This window comes from Mirounga leonina, unplaced genomic scaffold (genome assembly GCF_011800145.1).
Source record: "Mirounga leonina isolate KUSES-001 unplaced genomic scaffold, KU_Mleo_1.0 Mir_82, whole genome shotgun sequence".
NCBI lineage: Eukaryota > Metazoa > Chordata > Mammalia > Carnivora > Phocidae > Mirounga > Mirounga leonina.
This window is the reverse complement of record NW_023270825.1, coordinates 25,494,335-25,515,524: the sequence shown is the minus strand read 5'-3', so window position 1 is coordinate 25,515,524 and position 21,190 is coordinate 25,494,335. Positions and strand designations below refer to the sequence as shown.

Sequence of the window (21,190 nt, the reverse complement as noted above, 5' to 3'; positions counted from 1 at the left end):
GTTTGACGCGTAAAACCCTTTCTTGTCAGAGTGCACTTGATTTTGAGTGCACCTTCTAGGAGGGAGGATGCCTCTCCCCAGGCATAAATCTGTTTTCCATGCAGCTATGCCTGAGTCCTTTAATGGAAAATCAGTTCATATGTTACACTTCACACTTGACTTCGTCCATTTCACTATACGTGAATGTTTAGAATCCATTATGCGGTAGGAATCATATGTTACATATAACTAGTTTCTAGAATTATCTTTGCTCAGAGAATTACTTGGTTGGCTAGCGAAGGCTGCTCCTTTGAACTTAGAATAACCAGTAGGTGGGGACGCTCCATGAATGATTGCCCTGAATCATCCAAGGAGGCCCATTCAGCAATGACATGAAGCAGATCTTTGGGCACCTGTGAGGGAACCTACTGGTGCCCTTAATAAAATCACACCCAAGTTCTTCAAGGTTGTCAAGTACGAGGAGCGTTGTCCCCTGGGAAGGGGCTGCTAGTTTCCCTGTACTTGGTCGGGGTGGTGATCGGTGAGCAATCCCGAAAGAGAATGTATCTTGGGGACAAGAAGTGAGAATCCAAGGACTAGGGCCCCCTCCCGGCAGGTAGTCTCTTTCTACCACCAGTCTTAGAGGTTAGATTTTATTGAGGAAAGCCAGCAGGTGTTCGGACAGTGCCCCCTGTGGCCACAGCTCCTCCAGATGCTGGAGACAGTGGCAAGTAAGACAGCCCTGGCCCTCCGAGAGACTCTGATGTAGTGAGAGAGGCCCCCTCCCTTCCCTCCCCGTCTTGTATAGGAAACTTTCAGGAGCCATGTCTCTCAGATCTGTTTCTCAGCAGTCAGCCTCCCAAGCTTCACTCTTGGCACATACTCTCCTTCTTCCATGGAGAAGATGCCCAGGGAGAGAAGAGAAGCACTCCTTCCCCTCCATCGATGCCTCAGGCTTCCAAGGGAAGAGAACAGAAAAGTAGAAGAAGGAAAAGCCTTTAAGATAGATGTGTTTTTAGAAGGAGAAATGGAAGTGACTGACATTTGGAGGTGGTTTTGGAGTCTGTTGGTTAACTAGAAGGTACTGCATAGGACCCTTTGCAAGGCCATGGCGGGCCACAAGCTCGCGTACATCGAGGGGGTGGGCAGATACCACACACACATGAAACAGCAGAAGTGTGAGACAATAAAGAATGGTGGGGGGCGCCTGGGTGGCTCAGTTGGTTAAGCGACTGCCTTCGGCTCAGGTCATGATCCTGGAGTCCCGGGATCGAGTCCCACATCGGGCTCCCTGCTCGGCAGGGAGTCTGCTTCTCCCTCTGACCGTCCCCCCTCTCATGTGCTCTCTCTCTCCTCTCATCCTCTCTCTCAAATAAATAAATAAAATCTTTAAAAAAAAAAAAAAAAGAATGGTGGGACCTGTGGTAAACCTAGAGAGGAGATGGTGCTGCCTAAAAGTTTTCACATTCATATTTCAAAAAATGACCGAATTTTTAAAATCTGTTCATAAGCAGCACAAAATGCACCTGCAAATTAGATGAGGCCATTGGGAAGTGATCTACAAATGCTCCATAAGGCTTTGTAGGGCTGTGCTGTGCAGGAACACGGCATTGCTGGGGAGACAGAACATAGAGACGAAAAGCATTAAGGAGTCAAGGGGCGAAGACAGCAGGATAACGGATGGCAAAGGCGGCCAGTGGTGATTGCTGTGTTTGTGATTTACGTTAGTAAGGGCCACAGTTTAGGCGACAAAGCGATCCCTGTGGGCTGAGGGCACTTCAGGAGGAAGGAAGAGTGAGCAGTGGGTCCTAAAGGCCAGGCAGCATTTGGACAAGTGAAGAAGAATGTGAAGGGTCTTCCGGGTGAGGCCTGACAGGAGGAGAGACTCCACGTAGAGATGAACAGGGAATTTACGGTAACTACAAGAGAAGCTGGTTCCACAGAGTGAAGCCCTGGTTCTGGTCCATTCTCAGCTACAGATAGTAAGCGTCCCACATAAACTGCCTTTTGTGAAGCTTGGAGATTGCCAGTCATCTGATTTGCTGATTCTAGGTGGAATTGCTCACAGCTAGAGTTGACACGATGCTTCAGGGAAGTTGGGAGTCATGATTAGAATAGCTGAGAATGATGAACAGCCAGAGCCCCCAAATGACTGCAGGGTTCCAAAATTGTTGAACGGCCATGCTCATCCTTCCTACTTAGATGACCATCCTTTGTGGCACAGTTACCCATCCCTGTTCTTGGAATCAAGTTTCTGGTTGGCACCAAGGCCTTCAGACTTCTTCTGTCATGGAAGCTTTATGGTGTTAGGAGAAAGAGCATCAGATCTGGAATAAGATTGAACGCAGCCTCTACAAGTGACTTTGGGCAAGTCATCCATCCATTCATCCATTCATTTCACCACCATTTGTTGAATACCTACTATGTGATGCTTAGGGCTGGGTGCTGGGGATATGATGTTGAAGAAAACATTCTTAGTCTTTGCCCTCATACCGCTTACAGCCTAGTGGGGGAAATGGGGACTAGACAAATGGTCACACAACTAAAGAAGGAAGGACAAGGAGTGATTGAGCCCACTGAAGGCAGGGCACAAGTCCTCTGAGAGAGAACGGCCTGGAGACCTGACTTGGATCAGGTGATGAGGGAAGGCCGCTCTGCAGGAGTGGTTTTTATACCTCAGCCTGAAGGGGGAGTGAAGTTGCTGTGAGTAGGGGGGTGGGGGGACCCCGGGAGAGGAGACAGCACGTGCAAAGACCTCTCCCCGAGGTCACCTCTCCAACTCCAGGAGTGTTTCCAGTCCTGTGTGTTCTCTTCCAGCTCTAAAGTCCAGCTGTCTGAAGGTGAACTCTGGATAGAATGCGAAGCTTTGAGATGAGCTTTGAGAAGCACACAAATGGGAGAAGAGCACTTCCTTGTCTTTAAAAAAGATGAATAATATTCAGGTTGAAACAACTGCTGAAAGCACAATTAGATACAGACTCACCTTTCAAATAGTTTGTCTCAGAGTGAAATTCAAGTTAGGAAAGAAATTGTGAGCCCCAAAGATGTCTTTCAAAAGTGGAAAGTCTCTGAAAACAGGAGCTTTAAAAAAAAAAGGATTGGATCTTTCTTGCATTTAACCATTGCATTTTGGCGTGCCGCAGGACCGTGGGCACAATGCTCATTGTCTCTTCCCGACCGCTCTTGGCACCTCCTGGGCATCTCACTCCCACTGGAGAGGGCTGTGCTCTTTGCAACGCAGGCCCAGTTTTGACAGAATCGAATACCTCAAAACCTCAGGAATAATAAATCCTTATGGCCAGCCAAAAAGTGTTTAATTCCTAAAGGACCAGCTGAGTTGAGCCACTTCTAGCCAGGGGCAATTGGGGACTTAATTCTGTAAGTGTAGCAATCTAGATGATCTGAGAGTTCTGAGTTTAAGGGTAATTGCTCAATTTTCTATCCATGTCAACAGGGAAAATAGGTAAAAGTGGCTGAACACAGCCAAGCAATGAGGCTGGATGAGATGCGAGATGCTGGACTATCAGTGGAATTAGAAAAATGCCATCTGTAGAAGGCTGTTGCTCCCTCAGCCCTGTCTTCCCCTCTGCCCCGTCATCACCCGGCTCTGGGCTTTCTAACTCTCTTTTGGGCTCTTTTTCACTCCGTGCTTAATCTTCCCACCATGCCCTCCCTCCCTTTTCCTGCAAACAGCAGAGTCGCTCTGAGCCTAAATAGCTTGAACGGGGAGAAAGAGAAAGTGGAAAGAATTCTTTAAGTACAGATAAATTGGAATCCTGACATCTCAGTTCCTTTCTCTTGCTTCGTAAGAACGTTGGCAATTATGTTGGCATTCAGCATACGGGACTTCTTAGGTCATCCCCAAACCTAGTTCCTTTGCCTCCCTAATCTTTTTATTTTTTATTTTTTTAAAGATTTTATTTATTTATTTGAGAGAGAGAGAATGAGAGAGAGCACATGAGAGGGGGGAGGGTCAGAGGGAGAAGCAAACTCCCTGCTGAGCAGGGAGCCCGATGCGGGACTCGATCCCGGGACTCCAGGATCATGACCTGAGCCGAAGGCAGTCACTTAACCAACTGAGCCACCCAGGCGCCCCCCTAATCTTTTTAAACTATTCTAACCAGCACTAATTTTTTGATTAAATAATGTTCCTTCAAATCAATTTGTCTTGGGGCGCCTGAGTGGCTCGTTAGTTAAGCGTCTAACTCTTTTTTTTTTTTTTAAAGATTTTATTTATTTATTTGAGAGAGAGAGCACATGAGAGGGGGGAGGGTCAGAGGGAGAAGCAGACTCCCTGCTGAGCAGGGAGCCCGATGCGGGACTCGATCCCGGACTCCAGGATCATGACCTGAGCCAAAGTCAGTCGCTTAACCAACTGAGCCACCCAGGAGCCCATTAAGCGTCTAACTCTTGATCTCAGCTCAGGTCTTGATCTCAGGGTCATGAGTTCAAGCCCCGCATTGGACTCCACACTGGGGATGGAGCCTGCTTAAAAAAAAAAAAAAAATCGGCGCCTGGGTGGCTCAGTTGGTTAAGCGACTGCCTTCGGCTCAGGTCATGATCCTGGAGTCCCGGGATCAAGTCCCACATCGGGCTCCCTGCTCAGCAGGGAGTTTGCTTCTCCCTCTGACCCTCCCCCCTCTCATGTGCTCTCTCTCATTCTCTCTCTCTCAAATAAATAAAATCTTTAAAAAAAAAATCAATTTGTGTTTTCTAAGTTCAGCGTCACTAGCAGTGGGTGCTAAGGTCTTTCTAAACCTATGCCTCCCCACCCTTCCCTGACACATACATGAGCAGGAGCCTGTCTGTATCCAGCACAGGAGAGGGGTGGGGTGGGGTGGGGTGGGACTCGCTGGTGCAAGGGTTAACTGTCCCGTCTCCTGTATCTGTGCTTTGTTCTGCTTAGAAGATACTGGGTAACAAATTTGAGAAAGAAGTCATTCTTGTAGGAAATGGTATTGACAATTAACGTCTGTGTTCAGTGTGAGCCCACGCGCTGCTTTACCTGCAGCAACCCTCCCAGCAGTTCTCAGAGGAGACACTGTGATTATCATCCCTGTGCAAAGGAGGAAATTGAAGCCTTGTGAAGAAGTGAAGTCACTCACAGAAGTCGCATAGCTAGGAAACAATGATGTGCTGGTGAATATTGAACAACCAGCTCTCCAGGGGAAACGAGTCCTCACTGGTCACGTTTGCCAATTTCTGTGGCGTAAGTAGCCCCACCATGGCTGGTTTCGGGCTCCCACCAGGCATCACTGACCACAGGGCCGGGAAGAGATGGCGGGGAGCACACCAGCGTATCAGATTTCTGCCATGCAGGCACATGAGAGGTAAAGAATTTCAAGAGCGTGGATGAAGTGAAATGTAAAACTTAGCAAATGCTGAGTTTCGACTATTTATTGCCTTTGTTTTTAATATAATTCATCTAGCTGTAAGGGTCTATAACTTAGTCATTAAGATGCTTACGTTTAACAGCCTGCATGCAATATTCCTAAAAATTGAGCTGGTGGTTCTTGGTCCTGTGACTCCTGAGCACTCTGCTGTCACGGCCCTCCTCCTGTTGTTAAAGCATCTGGGGCGGTTTTCAACCCCGCTTATTGAGGAAGCTAGTCTCCCCTCATTTTTCTGGCCCCCTGTGGCAGATCCCCTCCCACCCAGTTCTCAGACCAGCCTGCCAGCCCCGTCCTCGGCTCTGCCGACCGTCTCGCTGTCAGGTCTCACCTGTAGGCATCCCCCGGCTGACAGGCAAAAGCCAAAGAGACCGGGCCTCTAAAAGCTCTGACAGGAGACAGAATCCTCAGGTTTGAACATTCCTCTCTTTCTTGTTCTGCTTCGTTTTCTAGCAAATCCATTAAGATGGCTGCTAGAGGATGATTTCTGGTGCCTCTGCCAAGTCTTCCAGAGAGGAGAGCCTACTTTAGGGCGCGAGGAAGGAGTTTCACTGGGCTGGTGCAGGGAGCAGCGTGAGGATCGGCAGTTTGGGAAGTTTGTGAGAACCAAGGCCCCACAGGCGTCCACCTGGGCCTGAAGGGCTACGCTTTAGTTCTCCCACCGGCCTGCCCCTTTGAGGTGTAGCAGAGGAGATGGATTGACACCACAAGGATACACAGGACATGAAAGAGCCCCGGCTGGGGAGGGGCTGGGTCATGGCGTGAGCTGACGGGGGGGGCGGTCATCATGGAGCCACAGGTGGAATCTGTGCAGGTTAATGGCACTGTAGGAAATGAATTTTTATTACAGTGACTCTAAACAAAAGATTTGGCATGCTCTATCCGTAGGTCATAACTGTGGCTGGAATATTTGGAAAGACACTGCTGTAAGCAAATGTGACAGAAAGGGTGATTTTTAAATTTTTTTTTTAATACATCATGAGATACATTCTAATGGACACCCCAGAATAAGATTGTCATAGAGATAGAGTAGACCTTATCTGATGATAAGGAGACTTGGGACCAGCGTTGACAAGTAATTGCCGAAGTTCAGGAAATTGGGGGCAGATCTGGGATCCAGGTTTCCTGATTTCTAATTGGGTGCACCCTGTAATATGACTCTGTGGGCCAGGAATCCAGCGATTCAGTTCTTCCTTGATCGGCAGTGGAAGCCACATTCTTGGCAGCCAGAGAATAAGGAGCATTAATAGATACGGACTCTTGAGGCCGCAGGGCTGACTTCTCTATTCTCCAGTGTGGGTGTGGCCAGCGCTAGTCCCCAGAGTTAGGGAGATTCCAGGGGGGTGACCTGGAACTTGCCAGAAATGTTTTCAATGCAGCCAGAGCAGTTGTTTTTTACTTACTTTTTTGCAGGAGGTGATTCAAGGTCCTGTGATCCTATCGTAGACAAAATATACACCATGAGAGAGTAGATGTGCAAGAGTTGATGGGAAGGAGAGATATTTAGAATTACCTGACTCAGCAGATATGGGAGAGACTGACTGGCTTGGCTGCATTCTCCTGGCCTCCCCAAAAGGCAGAATGTCAGGGGAGTTTTTGAGAACTGAGTTGAGTTTTGAGCAGATTTTAGTTCTGCTTTGTCAACTCAGTCATGTTCTACCTTACCCCCCGTCCAGCTACAAGGCATAGCCCAGCGTCTCCGCCAGATCTCTTGCTCTGTTGGCAGAGCCGGGACCCAGTGCTTTACGCCCCTAGTGGTGCCTTGAAATCTCTAGTCATGCCAGACTTTCCAAACGTATCATCACGAATGTCTTTCCCTGAAACATGGTTGACAGTGACCTTTCTGGGTTCCATTTCCTTTGTTCATGTGTACAGCTTACTTGCCTGTCCCCATCTGAAGGGGCAGAATGAGGAATGCAAACGAAAGCCTGGTGCCATGCATGCACACGTGCTTTAAATGAAGCAGGTTGTAGTCCCCTTCCTCTAGGAACACACACACACAGCTCCGTCAGCATTCTGTCATGCTCTCGTCAGCTTGGAGGAATGTGATTAATAATAAGTCATCCAACATTAAGCACTGACAAAAGTAAAAGAGAGCTAAATCTCCCTGAAATCGTTATAGAGATCAAGGTATTTATTCTGTAACTCCCTGGGTTCCGTCCTGGTTGAATACAGAAGACAGGCTCAGGATAGGGCAGAACTAATCCCATTTAGTTCTGTGAGACCATCCAAGGAGCGTTCCAGCATTCAGGGAGAGGTGCAGGTACTTCCCACAGTTGTGAAGGGGGTGGACGAGTAAGGAATCAGGGGCCCTGCATGCAACAGACAGGCCTGCCTTGGTGAGAACCACTTCCCTGGGGGAGCTGGTAGATGACTTAGAGTTTTATTTGACTAGAAAGAAATAGAGGCTCTTTTTTCTAGGATGCCTATTTCAAAAGAGGGGGACTGTATGCATAGGCACCATGTTCTCTGCCTGTAAGAAGACAAGACAGAGTCGTGGAGTTGTTCCAAATAGTCTTTGTAACCAAAAACACAGCAAGTTGTACCCTGGGATAGCGGGAGACTGTTCTCCCAAATGGATGGCCAGGGTGCATTACTCCGTTTGAAGTCTGACAGCCAGGTGTCGCTTAGGTGAGATGGGAAGAGACGGTCTGTGCTCGGAAGTTGCACTCAGCACACCTCTTAGCCATCAGTTGGAGAAGTCTTTTCCTTCTGAAACACATCACACATGGAAATACATTTCTAAAGAAGGATTAGGTATAGTGGAAATCTAGGGGCAAGGTAACAGGGGATTCTCTTACCCTAGCAAGAGAAGAACTTGATGTGGCCACATGATAGATCTTCCTCTCTAGCTTTAGGTTCTACCAGCTTTCTGAAAGTTCACAGATGTAGAGTGCGTGCGCGTGTGCATGTGCGTGTACGTGTGTGTGTGTGTGTGTGTACTCGTCTGTATATACACACACAGGAGGACACATACTGGGAATGTGATTCCTGAGTCCATGAGTGTGGTTGACGGACTAGGTTTACCTAAAAGACCCTTTAAGAGAAAGCTCTTGAAAGATGATTACAGAATTGAGACACCATCATTTAAAAGTGCCTGAGGCAAACGCTTTTGAAAATTGCAGCAGCGGAGGGACAGAGAAAGAACCACACAGCCCTTGATTGTTGTGCTGTTCCCTCAGGACCCGTTCTCCCCCTCCCCCCCTGTTTCTCATCTGATAAGAGAGAGAGCAGCACTAAGACTCCTCGTCTATCTTATGAAAATCCGATTCGGAATGGCTGTGATCAAAACCAGCTGGCTGTCCCCGGCAGTGGCCTCGCGCGGAGGGAACCGCTCAGAAGCGTTCCGTATGTGGGAGTGTCACGGGTGGCACCGATCAAAGTAGCATTTTTTTAATAAGTATATATAAGGAAAAATACAAAACCCAAGGATTTAGAATAAAAGCAGTGTAGTTTGTCTTGTTTTTTTCAGCGTACCACGAAGAGGATGAAATAGAATCAGATATGCCCGGTTTCTAACATCCGCGCTTCCACGGGCGGCTCGGAGAAGGCGCACTGTGTCACGTTAATGCTGTCTCGCTCGTCTTGGGCCTCATTGAAGAGAGTGGAAAGTTGCTCAGTCTCCATTCCTTCCAGCCACTTTTTCCTCGTCACTGTCCTTTCCCCCTCCTTGTCCTTAACACATCTGTGCAGATCAGAGCTGGAACCACCAGCAAGCTCCAAGAGCTATTAGAGTGGTAGAGGGCATTCCTATTCATTGTTTTTCATCTCCTTCAACTGCCAGTGACACGTGGTGTGATGTTCCCTAGAGGGCACCTCGGCAGGTGGCAGTGGGGTCCTCCCAGTGTCGGGCTCCTGGGCCGTTCTCTATAGAGAACCCTTGTTGGGCCGTTGCTGGTCTCTCGCGAGCACCACCTTTGAATTGCTCCAAAGGCTCGATCCTGGTTGAGGGCCGTTTGCACTGCTGCTAATGATTCTTGTAAGCACTCGGTGCACTTGGGGGGGGCGAGATACGGAAAATCTCATTCTGGGGGGTTGCGTTCATGGTTCCTTCAGCTATGTGCTACCATCCCTCTGGGGGTCATAGGATGAGGTCAGGCTGTCCCACACCATAATATACCACGAGCTGGATTGCCACTGTCAGCAAAGCCCCTTCTCTGCCGCGGTTCGGGAAGCACCACAGTGTGTGGAGGCCTGGCTGATCCCAGAAACTAACGTCAGTCCAAACCTTCCTCGTCAAACTGTCATCAGCCAGGAGAGTCACCATGGCTTGGGGGGCCGTGAGGAACGATCAGCTCTTCTGATCTTCTAAGGTCTGTGATCTCCTTCCCCGGCAACATTTAGATAGATGCAGTTTGGCAGGAACATGGAGGCATTTCAACCTGCGGGACACAGATGAACACCCCCCCCCCCCCGCCCACCCCTGACCACCGCCAAGCTGGCACCTCAGGACGGGGCATCTTTCCTCTCGGCTCTGTCACACGCTTCCTCGGGGACCTGCTCATGCACAGCCCCAGAGTAAACATTGGCTCCACCGTGTCTGTTTCTCGGCGTTTGCAGTGCGGTGTGGTGCGTCCTGCCGGTAGCGAGTCCGGGCGGGACCCGGCTTTGATCAGGTGAAGTCACAAGGGAAAAGTCTTCACAGAGTGGACCTGCCAGGGACCTGCAGACATGTTTTTGCCCCTCAAACCCCTGCTTGGGGAGTGCGGGGGACCGACAGTTGCGGGGCCCAGGTGCGCTCAGGAGCTCCTCGGAGACCGTCTCTTTCTCTTGTTCCTTCGGGTGTTTGAAGCCTGTTGCCTACTGCTTTCCCCTTTTCTTCTCCCTTTTCAAAACTCTCCATTTTTTCACTTAGAAAAAAATTATACGATTGAGATCCACTAATTAAAGCCATTTTCTGGTATTTGGTTACTGGAGCGTTTGATGTCTCTCTGACAAGACCATGAAATGCACGGAGTGTCCACAGGGACAGAATTTGCTGAACACGGCTCTTTGTAAATGAGGGGACACAGTGTCGCAGCAGCTCATGAATATGGAACGCCCATGATGCCACCTCAGTGGACTTGGGAACACAGATGAATCCTGTCATGTGCTAAATGAGACCAATTTCTTTCACTTAACTTCATCTTCAATCAGACCTTCTTCCATTTGCCTGTTTAAAATTCCCCATACGTGATGCAGAAGGTAACAGCATTCAGTAAAACAAAGTTTTGCAGCTGCCGAGAAAAATCATGATGATCTCTGGTTTAAAGTTGCCATCTCCCAAAAACGTGGACATTGTTTTGCTTTCGAGCTCTGTGGAGGTCTTTTGACTTTGGGCACAGAATTAGGGGTTGTGTGGACCGCTCTTATTGGGGTATCCTTAAGCAGTATGTCCAGATTCCTTTCATGTGGATTGGTTATTGAACTTGGCTATGGCTCCCCGCCCCAAGTGCACCGAGTGCTTACAAGAGGGTGGATGTGGGCCGTTAAGAGCCCATGGATGCTCTGCAGTGGGAAAGGGCACTATGTGGGAAAGCAGCTCTGGGAAGAGAGTGCATGTATCCAAGCAGGGCCTTGCCATGGGGAGCTCAGTTAGTGGATGAAGTGAGAAGGACGGATGTCATCAGAGGCATCCGGACGAACCTGCCAACTGCCTGTATCATTTACTAAGGTGTCTAGGTGAGAAAGTGCTAGAGTATAGAAGAGACTTTCTGTAGCTCTCCAGAAACCCCTGTGGATACAACCAGGAAATCCCATTCAGAAATCCCCAACCAAGAAAATCAGCAAAGAGTAGAACCTCAAGGGACACAGAGAGGCAAGGCTCCCTGGGGGACCCAGGGTCCAGATTAGGGGGCCTCCTTTGTTCTCTCCTTCCTGCAGAACTTAGATTAATGCTCCAGGTAAAGAGCTTGAGTCATGCTCAGGGTGTATTCTGCATGCTGAGTCTGGTCTTAAACAATCACTTTCTCGGGGCGCCTGGGTGGCTCAGTCGTTAAGCGTCTGCCTTCGGCTCAGGTCATGATCCCAGGGTCCTGGGATCGAGCCCCACATCGGGCTCTCTGCTCAGCGGGAAGCCTGCTTCTCCCTCTCCCAGTCCCCCTGCTTGTGTTCCCTCTCGCTGTCTCTCTGTCAAATAAATAAAATATTAAAAAAAAAAAAAATCACTTTCTCTTCCAGTTGTACCAAAATAGGCCAACAACATCTGGGTTTGAACTCGGGCTATCTCAAAATGGAAACGCAGAGATCTGGAGCCTGCTTTATTGGAAGAGGCAGGCTGGCTTCTTACTCTCAGGCCACAGGGGCTGAAGAGGAGCCCTCTGGGACTTTACTGGGTAGTTAGCTATTTAGTGTGCGTGTATGATGATATTATCCATAACGAATGTATTTCAGGGCAAATGGCAGCTTCTCACGTCTTTGAAACCAGTTGTAATCAATCCTGCTGGTGTTCCCACATGTTTCTATTATTTATATAATCACCCCTCATTCTGTGGTTTCATCTGGTAGTTGGTTTGTTGGGCAGATCTGTTGGCAGACTAGCGTTCTGGTACATAATGAGTTTTCCACTTGGCAATCTCTCTCTTTGAAGTAAGTTCTTACTATTGTTGTGTATTAACAGACCTTTACTAGGGGCTTCCGGAAAGTGGAGTGATTTGGGGGGCACTCCAGAAATCCCAAGAAGAAAGAAACACGGGGAGGTTGGTGAAGAACATTGTGACCCAGCCTCAGGATGGAAGCCCAGTGGTCCATACGGACCAAATCTGAATGACTCCTGCCCTGTAACTTTGTGCCCACTCATCCATTGTTTCTCGTGTATGTCCAGGCCCTTCTCAGCTAGGCCTTGCAGCTGTCAAGTGAGGCAAAACCTTTGCTCTGATGTTATCAAATCCAGGAAGTATCCAAGAATTGTGCTTGATTGTTTATAAAATGAATCCTACTCAGGCAGCTTTAGGGTTTGGTAGCACTTAGACCATAACTGGAACCATAACTGGCTCTTCCCTGCGTGCAACTTTCACATTTGAGGGGAATCTGTCGTTCAGTTCTGTTCAGTTGTCCTTTGGTTTGCCGGTCCTTGGGAATGCAGTGACTAGGCTGTGCTCTTCGCCCTCAGCTAGTTTACCATCTAGGGGGCAGATGTAGGGCAAATTTCACTTACTCTACCCACTACAAGATGGTGAGGTCAACGCAGTAGCCCTAAATAAAGTATAACAGAAAGCCAAAGTAGAAAGCTCTGATTTCTACCTGTTGGATTCCGAGGTGATTCACAAAGGAAGGGAGGTACATTTTCCTGATTCTGCTTTTATTATTACTATTTCTTTATGTATAGTCCCTCCCTTTGCAACGTTGCTGTGCTTTATCAATGTTGGTTTTCCCTGGATGTGCCCCGGAAGGGGTCTTGTGTAGAGCAGGCACCCAACCCATGTTTCCTGGCTGGTTGATGCAGGACCTTCCTCACCTGCCCCCAGGCGCCCTCTCTCCTGCCTCACCCCATGCCACTTTCCCCTGGGCCCGGGTGCCGACCCTACTGGCCTTCCTCCGGTTTCTTCAGTTTTGTGACTTACTTCTCGCAAGTGGAGTGATATGGGGGAGGGGGGCACTCCAGAAATCAAAGGCCATCCCTGCCTGATTTAATCCTGTCTATCCTTCGGCTTTGAGTTGCATTGTCCCTAATTCAGTGACCTTTCCCAACTCCCCACCGCACCTTCCAAAGTTCTAAATGAGGTCTTCTCTGAACCGGATTAAGTGCATTATGGGGCACCTGTTCAATAGGATACTAGATGGTCGTTTAAAAGAATAAGATCTATCAGTATATTGATAAGGAAAGAGAGGGCAAGTTGCAGAAGAGTACATGTATAAAGTGATCCCATTTGTAGATATCCTCTAAAGGACATAAGTGCTGCAGTATGAATGCATTCTTTTCAGTGAATATATACAAGAAATTGTTAATAGCACCTCTAGGGAGACAGCCTGGGGCTCATAGAAGAAGAGGAAATTTTTCACTTTAAGCTTTTCTGTAGCATTTGAATTATGACCACATATGATATTTTACCTTTAAAAATATGAGATGATTAGTTGTTTCAGCCCTCTTGTTTTCCAGTGCTCTGTGAAGACAAGGAATGTGTTTTCTTTTCTCTTGTTCCTGGTACCCCGGACGTTGCACCTTCAGGTAGCAGACGCTCCATCAGCACTCCTTGAATGAATGGATGGGTGAATGAACGAAGAAGCAAGCAAATGCAGTTTCCCCACTGTGTGGCTAACCGGGTGACACACAGGGCCGACAAGCAGGTTGAGCCAGCAGGAGAGATGGCTAACAGAAGAGGCAGGGAGCAAGCACAAAGAGCAAAGAAAACCTGTGGAGTTGAAGGGGTCGGAGCTGGGAAAGAGAGAAGCATATGATGGCGAGCTGTGGGGGGAGGGGCGGGGGGCTGAGTGAGGAGGCGCTGCCTGCCTACAGAGCAGAGATGGAGGAGGAGGGCACCACTCCTGTGGCACTGGAGGCATCAGAACCCTCCTGCCTTGCTCCCCTTTCCTGAGACCATTCAAGGTGCTCAGTCACCTCCAGGGGCCAGTTTGGTAAGACAGGTGCGGTGGGGATGAGGCCCCAGGGCTCTAGCGCTGGTGCACTCTTTCCTTCTGTTCCATGTGGCCTTGCTGTAGGGAAGTAGTGAGTGGGGGTGTAGGCTGAGGGAGAGACTTAGCTTATTTGTGGTGATTGGAATCAAGAGAAGTAGCCATGCCCCGTATCAGGCTCCCTGCTCTGAGGGGAAGCCTGCTTCTCCCTCTCCCACTCCCCCTGCTCGTGTTCCCTCTCTCGCTGTGTCTCTCTCTGTCAAATAAAAAAAAAAAAAAAAAAGAGAAGTAGCCAGAACCAAGGATGATGAGTCTCATGCAGAGTAACAGCTGTCCAGGCTCATCCCTCTGCAAAGAAAGCACAAGTGGATGAGGATGAGCTCACGGGTTATGGTCGGACAGAGCTGGAAGCCTGGTACTGTCCGTTATTGATGATCTCAGCTCATGAAGCTGCTGCTTCTTGCTGAGCCTCACTGTTCTCGCCTGCAAAATGGGCGAGAGTAAATGAGAAAATGGAGGTAGCGCCACTTGGTTTCTCTCCAGGCTCAACACTCTATCCGCTAATTATGTACTGAGCACAGTGATGAGTATTTTATAAAGATGATTGCACTTAATACTTATAATGACCATATGAGGTGGGTGTAATTATGATCCCCATTTTGCAGATGAAGCAGCTGAGGCACAGAGAGGCTAAAGTCACACAGCTGGTACATGGGGAAGCCAGGGTTGAAAGCCAGCCACCCTGCCTCCCGAGCCTGTGCCCTTAACCATGGCATGGGCATCCTACCCATTTAATTAACCCGCTCACTGTTTCTGTTCCTGTTCTTCCTCTTGGTAGCACGGAACAAAATGAGAGTAAAGTTCATGGAACTATTAAATTTTTTAAAATAGCGGTAGCTTTTCAGCAGCACTAGAGCAAACCTCTGTATTCTTCTCATTTTTTTTTTAAGATTTTATTTATTTATTTGAGAAAGAGAGAACCAGAGACAGATAGCAAGAGAGGGAAGAGGGTCAGAGGGAGAAGCAGACTCCCCGCTGAGCAGGGAGCCCGATGTGGGACTCGATCCCGGGACTCCAGGATCATGACCTGAGCCGAAGGCAGTCGCTTAACCAACTGAGCCACCCAGGTGCCCAAACCTCTGTATTCTTCTTACTGTCCTTAAAATCACGTGCTTTCTATTTAATTTAATTTAATTTTTTTTTTACGGGAGCATAGTTGACAAACAGCGTTGCATTCGTAACATTCTGAGAGTTCAGTTTGACATCCTGAATCAGACTGGGTCCCCGGTCCAGACTTGCAGGCCAAGGAGCCATAACTGAGAAGTCCATGTAGGCAGTCTTGTGACGAAGGAGATTTCTCAGGTCTGTTTTCTTTTTCTAGGTTTGTTCATGGGGTGTGTGTGTGTGTGTGTGTGTGTGTGTGGCAGGGGGAAGGTGGGAAGGAGAGAGAGGCAGGACAGAAATTTCCAAGAACAGATTACGTATACATAAGCCCTTGTCTGTGGTAGGAAATCAGGAACTGTAAAATTGTGAAGTTCTTTGAAGTTTACCCAAAACCTGCTCCTCGGCCACCTGTTCCACAGGGGCTGGGAGTTGGATGGCCCCACTCTGCTGCGATGGCGCAAGCTGTCACTGCACCGGAATGTTCCAGCTCGCCTTGGCCTGGCTGTCATCGCTGGCTCTGTCCCACTCAGGCGGTTCACCGGGTTCTGTTAGGCACCAGGCTTCCAATTAGAGAGAAATCCCACTGTGTGGCCAGCCTCACCAGTGCCACTCTGAGAGGCCCCTTTGCCAAGGCCCGGGCTGACCTCTGATCTGTCACAGATGGGCCAGCCCCATACTCCTTTGTGCGCATTTGGAGGAGGGGGGTGGGGCTGAAGAGCAAAGCCTGCGGGGAGTCCGAGTGGACATTGGGCAGAAGTGCAGTTCCTCAGAACTGGGGGAAGCTGGGCAGAGTTGACAGGACCCAAATGCTAGCGCTGTGGAGGGAAAGGGGACTTTGGGAAGACCCCGTCCTGAGCCCTAAACCCAGCATGGGGCCTCCTCTTACCACCTTCTGAATATTCATCTCAGGCTGGACTCCACACCCGAGGAGAGCGGGGAGCCGATAACTGGCCCCCTCCAAAACTGTCACAGTGCTGATAACTGGCCCCCTCCAAAACTGTCACAGTGCTGATGGCGCATGGCACAGCCAGCTTCCTCCCTGCCCGGCCACAGGCTCGGCACCGTCTCTGCAGCCTGGGAGCCCCGCTTGGCCTGGGCTCAGGGACAGTACTGTCAGCAGCTCTCACCATGGATGGTATTAATCACGCAGAGCCGGAGTGAACAAGAAAGCCAAATTCCTATTAGCATAAGAGATAGAATCTCAGAGAACTCCATCTCTAATTCCCCGGTAGGACGGAGAGAGAGACTCTGAGCTCTGCACAGCTGCTGTCTGGACAGAGGACTGGCTGAATGTGGTTCATTATTTTGGGGGTGGCATGCGAGTGTTCTTTATTTCCCCTACAGCCATTTCTTTTCTAAACCCCTTTTTATCCTTTTAATCACCCTCTTTCTCTCTCAGTCTTATTTTCTGTGTCTCTCTCTCCCTCGCACACTTCCTCTCTTTCCAGGTTCAGCATCTGTAACTCCGTAGTCAGAAGCAGTGATAAAGGCACCAGGCCTGGCGTTGACATTTCTATGCTGGGGCTCAGGTGGACTAGAGTCATGGCAAACCCTAAAGAATGAATAGCCTGAAAGAGGCAAGGGTCTTCCCAGCTGTTCTTGGAACGATGCTGCGTCTCTTTTAAAAAATAAAATTGAATTCAATCCATGGAAGCAAAAATGAAGGGTTTCTTCACTATTCTGTCCTCTCTGGGATGTTTCCCCCCTTTATTGTTTGCAGTTGGATTGGGAATTCTAGGATTGTATCTCTCCACTTGGCCTTTTTTCTGGCTCCGACTGGTTAAAACAAACAAAACCCCTCCTCTGGCCAGTGATACTCATTTGGAAAAGGAAATGCTTCTTTAGGGGGTTGAGTTGTCCCCATGACAAGATGGGCTCTTCCCAGCAAGTCACCACTGTTATGTTGCTCTCTCTCGGCATGACTTCGTTCAACTGATGAGAGAAGTGGCCTCATGTGTCCTCCTGTGTCTGGATGTCTGTCTCATATGGAGGGTTTGGAGAAGGGAAATCTCTGTGACACCAGAAGAGAGACTGTCATCTTTAGAATCGGCATGGTTTAGTATACCAGACCTGGCAAGTGGAGACAGCCCAGGGACACCGCTGGGGAGCCCGGTCATATCAGCAGGTGTCAAGTGTCCCTCAGAGTCAGGCTCAGGGCCATGACGGCTGTGACACTTGCGGGGGTTCCGATGAGCTAATGCACGTGTGGACCTTGGTCGTGAGGCAGTCGCCCATCGTGACGCCGAGCCACGACGCTGTGCTGTCCATTCCTCTGTCTCTGGCCGGGCCAGGCTCATTCACCCGCTCCTCCAACACAAAGTTGCCCCAGCCCAGTCTGGGACTCTCTCCTCGTTTCTTTACATTTCTCCTGGGGAGAGCCACTCCCAAGGGCTCCTGACCTGGAGCGTGCATCAGGATCACCAAAGAAATCTTAGGAAAAAATACAGAATCCTGAGCCCCACCCAGGAGGTTCTCATCCAGCAGGTGCTGGGGCAGGGCCTGGGATTCAGAAATTTTGAAGTCTGCCTTCGACTTCGTGCCTCAGCACCACACAGCCCGAGACCGGGAACCCCTGGAGGCCAGAGACCGTGTCCGAGTGCGCATTGTCCCCCCGGCCCGCATACCCACAGCAGGCTCATTGCAGGCGATAAGTAATACACGGAGAAGTGGGCAAGATCCCTCCGTGTGTGCTGCTCACTGTTTTGCCTCCTCCTCTGCTTGCAGACATTCCTGTTATTCCGGATCTGGAAGAAGTACAGGAGGAAGACTTTGCTTTGCAGGTGGCCGCCCCTCCCAGGTACATTAAGTATGGAGTTAGTGGGAGGCAGAGAACATGGGCATTAATACATTCCAAATCCCATGTACAGTGGTGCTGCCCCCTGAGTGGGGAGCAGGTATTTCTGGTGATGGGTTCCGTGCCAGGGTTCCCGTGTTACTAGGCATGTTCTGCCCATTTTGGTCCTTCCCAGCTACCTAGGAGGCTCTGAGGATGGTGGCCCCGCGGCTCTCCTGGAACTGGTCCTGCCTGGGGTTCCCCCTCACCTCCTCTCTTTCCTACAGCATCCAGGTAAACCGGGTGATGACCTTCCGTGACCTGGACAATGACCTCATGAAGTACGCAGCCTTCCAGACCTTGGTGAGTAGAACAGCTTCTGCCCAGAGAGGGCAGGCTCTGGGCAGCCTCTCTTCCACGGGTCTCTGAGGCCACCTGGCAACAGTCCCTTTGCTGGAGCCATCATTCTCGGGTATTCCGGTGTCCCTAGACCTAGCCTAGCCCAGTGTCTCCGGGGGCCAGGCTCCCACATGCTTCCATGGCTGCCTGCTGGCATGGGTAGACACTGTGGTCCTATAGCTCTGTCGCTGTCACGCCCTGCCCTCTTGGTGGTGACCTCCCTGCAAAGAATGTCCAACCTGTCGGATGTTGTGGTGTTCCCTCCTCTCTCAATGGCTGTGCGGTCCACTCACATTTTCACTCTTTTTAAGGCATTTCTGCAGGTCTGGGTTGGGAAGTCCCACCACACCCACCCTGACCCACTTTGCAAGAGATCATTGTCCGCAGGACCCCCTCGGGGTGCACAAGCTGGTGGGTTGATTGGTTGGTTGGTTGGTTTGCATTCACAGGATGGAGAGATCGACCTGAAGCTACTCACCAAAGTCCTTGCACCAGAGCATGAGGTCCGAGAGGTGAGCAGCCACAGGAGCTCCTCCTCCGGGCTGCGTCATGCCTGTGGCCAGCTGGCTCCCCAACATGAGCTCTGCTTTCCTAGGGCCGGTGGGGCAGTGGGGGGCCAGGTGCGGGGGAGGTTGGCTGTGAGGGAGGGAAAAGGCCTTCCTTCCTCTGACCCAATGATACCTCTCCTGGCAGGATGACGTCAGCTGGGACTGGGACCATCTGTACACTGAGGTGTCCTCCGAGCTACTCACCGAGTGGGACCTGCTGCAGGAGGAGCCTGTGGGACAGCCCATGCATCCCTGAGCCCTGGGGGGTCAACAGCCTGCTCTCCCCGCACAGAGTAATTTCTGCTTTGGACTTGAAAAAAATGCCATAAGCCTAAACCTAAAGAAGCTTGCAAGCAGCTTAGAATTTTTTAATGGAATATTTTGTAATAAAAATACTGTTTTCAGTAGACCACATTGGAGCATTCGTTGTAATAAATTACTTTATTCTGTGGCCATCTCTTCCATTTCTTTCCAGCAGCCTCTTGGAAAGATTCATCAAGAGTGAAGGAGGGCGGCTTTTAAACAGTCTGGCAGGGACGCTCCCCGCTGTTGAAGAGCGTGAGGGAAAGCTAGACTCAGGGGGAGAGGAACGGCGCTCCTCCTGGACGTTGTTCGGTTCACAGAGGCCACGGCGTTTCCCTGGAGCATCCGTCTACTTGTAAGCACCTGGAGGCAGGGGTCCGGGAGGTTGTAAGCTGCTACCTGCTGGGGCCCGGGGAGGGCCTGGCACCTGCTCTCGCTCCGCACGTTCGGTTACGTCAACCAAGTTGCACAGTCTCCTTCATGCTGCCAGGCAGCTTAGCTGAGGAGACAGCAAGAGGTGGGTGTGATAAGGTGACCCGTTCCTCACAGCGGGGTTTGGGGGCTTTTCTGACAGCACCCCCTCTCTCCTTTCTTCTCACAGCCCATGCCTGGGGCTCCCAAGATGTGCCCTTCCCTTCCGCCCCGGGTTTCCAAAGCCTCGCTGCTGGTTCTCATTAGCAGGGGCCAGCTTGGCAGCCCCGAGCATTCCACAGAAGCACTCTCTCAGGGAGCCTGGGACTCCCTCTGACCTTTCAGAGACATAGCTGCTTGTCTCCATTGCTCCCCCAAGCATCATGGCTGCCTGTTTCCAAACTGTGCCATTATCTGGAGCAGAGCCCAACCTTCTTTCTAAACAGAGACATCTTTTGTTTTCGTTTTTCTCGCTTTCTCCCCCAAGACCTCTCATCTGAGGACAGGGACGTCTCCCTGCCCTCCTCTCCTAGATGCCACTTTGGATCCGGCCCATGCAGGCTAGCAGCCGCTGACTAAGCCCCACTCCGTGGCCATGGGGAGAGCTGAGTGCTGTTCTTATCCTGCCTGGAAAGCCCTTCATTAAAATTCAGAAAACCAAGAGGCTCAACACTTCAAAAACCCACTGGGGGGTTATTTTTGTATGACTACTAGTGCCCTTCCCCAGTGAGCCAGGAGGGCTCCAGAGCCGGCAAAGAGACTGCACGGCTATTAATTATTAACTCAGGGATTTGGTGGCTCTGGAGCCCCTCTTCCTTCCTTTCTAGAGTCACACTCTTAGCCCTGACAGCCCCCCTTTGGAATAATTCCCATGGTCACTGAGAAGTTTCTGCCCACTCTGGTTTTTCTTGAGCACCATTCTGAAACCCAAAGGAGAAAGGTATTTCTAGTACCTTAACTACTAGTCAGTTCAGCTGCCTCAGGACTCTGATACACTTGGGAGGTCTGCGGCCAGCCTGAGCAGGTGGCTAGGGGTTGACTTCCTTCCTCCCTTTATTTTATGATAGCGACAGCAACAAGGTCTCCCATGTACTGAGCCCTCACCACATGCCAGGCACTGGGCTCAGCACATAAGCATGATCCTCACAACCACCCAGCGAAACACAGATGTTATCCCATTTTATAGATAAGGAAACTGAGGCTCAGAGATGTAAAGAGACTGCCCAAGATTATCCAGCTACTTAGTGGCAGGGCTGGAACTCCAAACCAAGGTATCTGACGCCACCGTACTTTTAACATTTGTGTTAAAAGAAATCTTCTGCTGCCTCCAGCTGGGGCAGGTAGTCTAGCGTATAGGCAGAATTAGCAGCGTGTTGGGAGAAGCTGCCTGCCGCTGCCCTCCTCCTCCTAGACCAGGCATCCCTTCTTTGCATGGAGTGACCACAGAGCGGAGGTTGTGAAGCCTCTCAATGTGGCTGAGCTCCAAAGTCCTGGCCCCAGGGAGGTAAGGATAAAGCCTGCAGACCTAGGTGAGGAGCAGCTCGAGGTCCTATGAGCTAAGCCTGGCCAAGAGTCAGGTTCAGGCCGTGGATGGCCAAGTGTTCTTTCACCTGTCTGGGCTTCATCCTTTCCATAGCCTTCGAGTGCCACATCTTGAGAGCTCCTGGGCATTG

The 21,190-nt window shown here is 50.1% G+C and overlaps 1 protein-coding gene across 3 annotated transcripts in view; it reads left to right on the top strand.

Moving 5' to 3' along the window:
- Window positions 1–19,254, top strand: part of IFT43 (intraflagellar transport 43) — an 86,573-nt gene extending 67,319 nt beyond the window's left edge. For all 3 annotated transcript variants that reach the window (XM_034993236.1, XM_034993237.1, XM_034993235.1), the window contains exons 6-9: window positions 17,808–17,880; window positions 18,144–18,219; window positions 18,705–18,767; window positions 18,949–19,254. In XM_034993236.1, coding sequence (XP_034849127.1) covers window positions 17,808–17,880; window positions 18,144–18,219; window positions 18,705–18,767; window positions 18,949–19,059 — 323 coding nt within the window. In that variant the 3' untranslated portion in view covers window positions 19,060–19,254. The remainder of the gene's footprint in view (window positions 1–17,807; window positions 17,881–18,143; window positions 18,220–18,704; window positions 18,768–18,948) is intronic.
- Window positions 19,255–21,190: the final 1,936 nt, after the last annotated feature.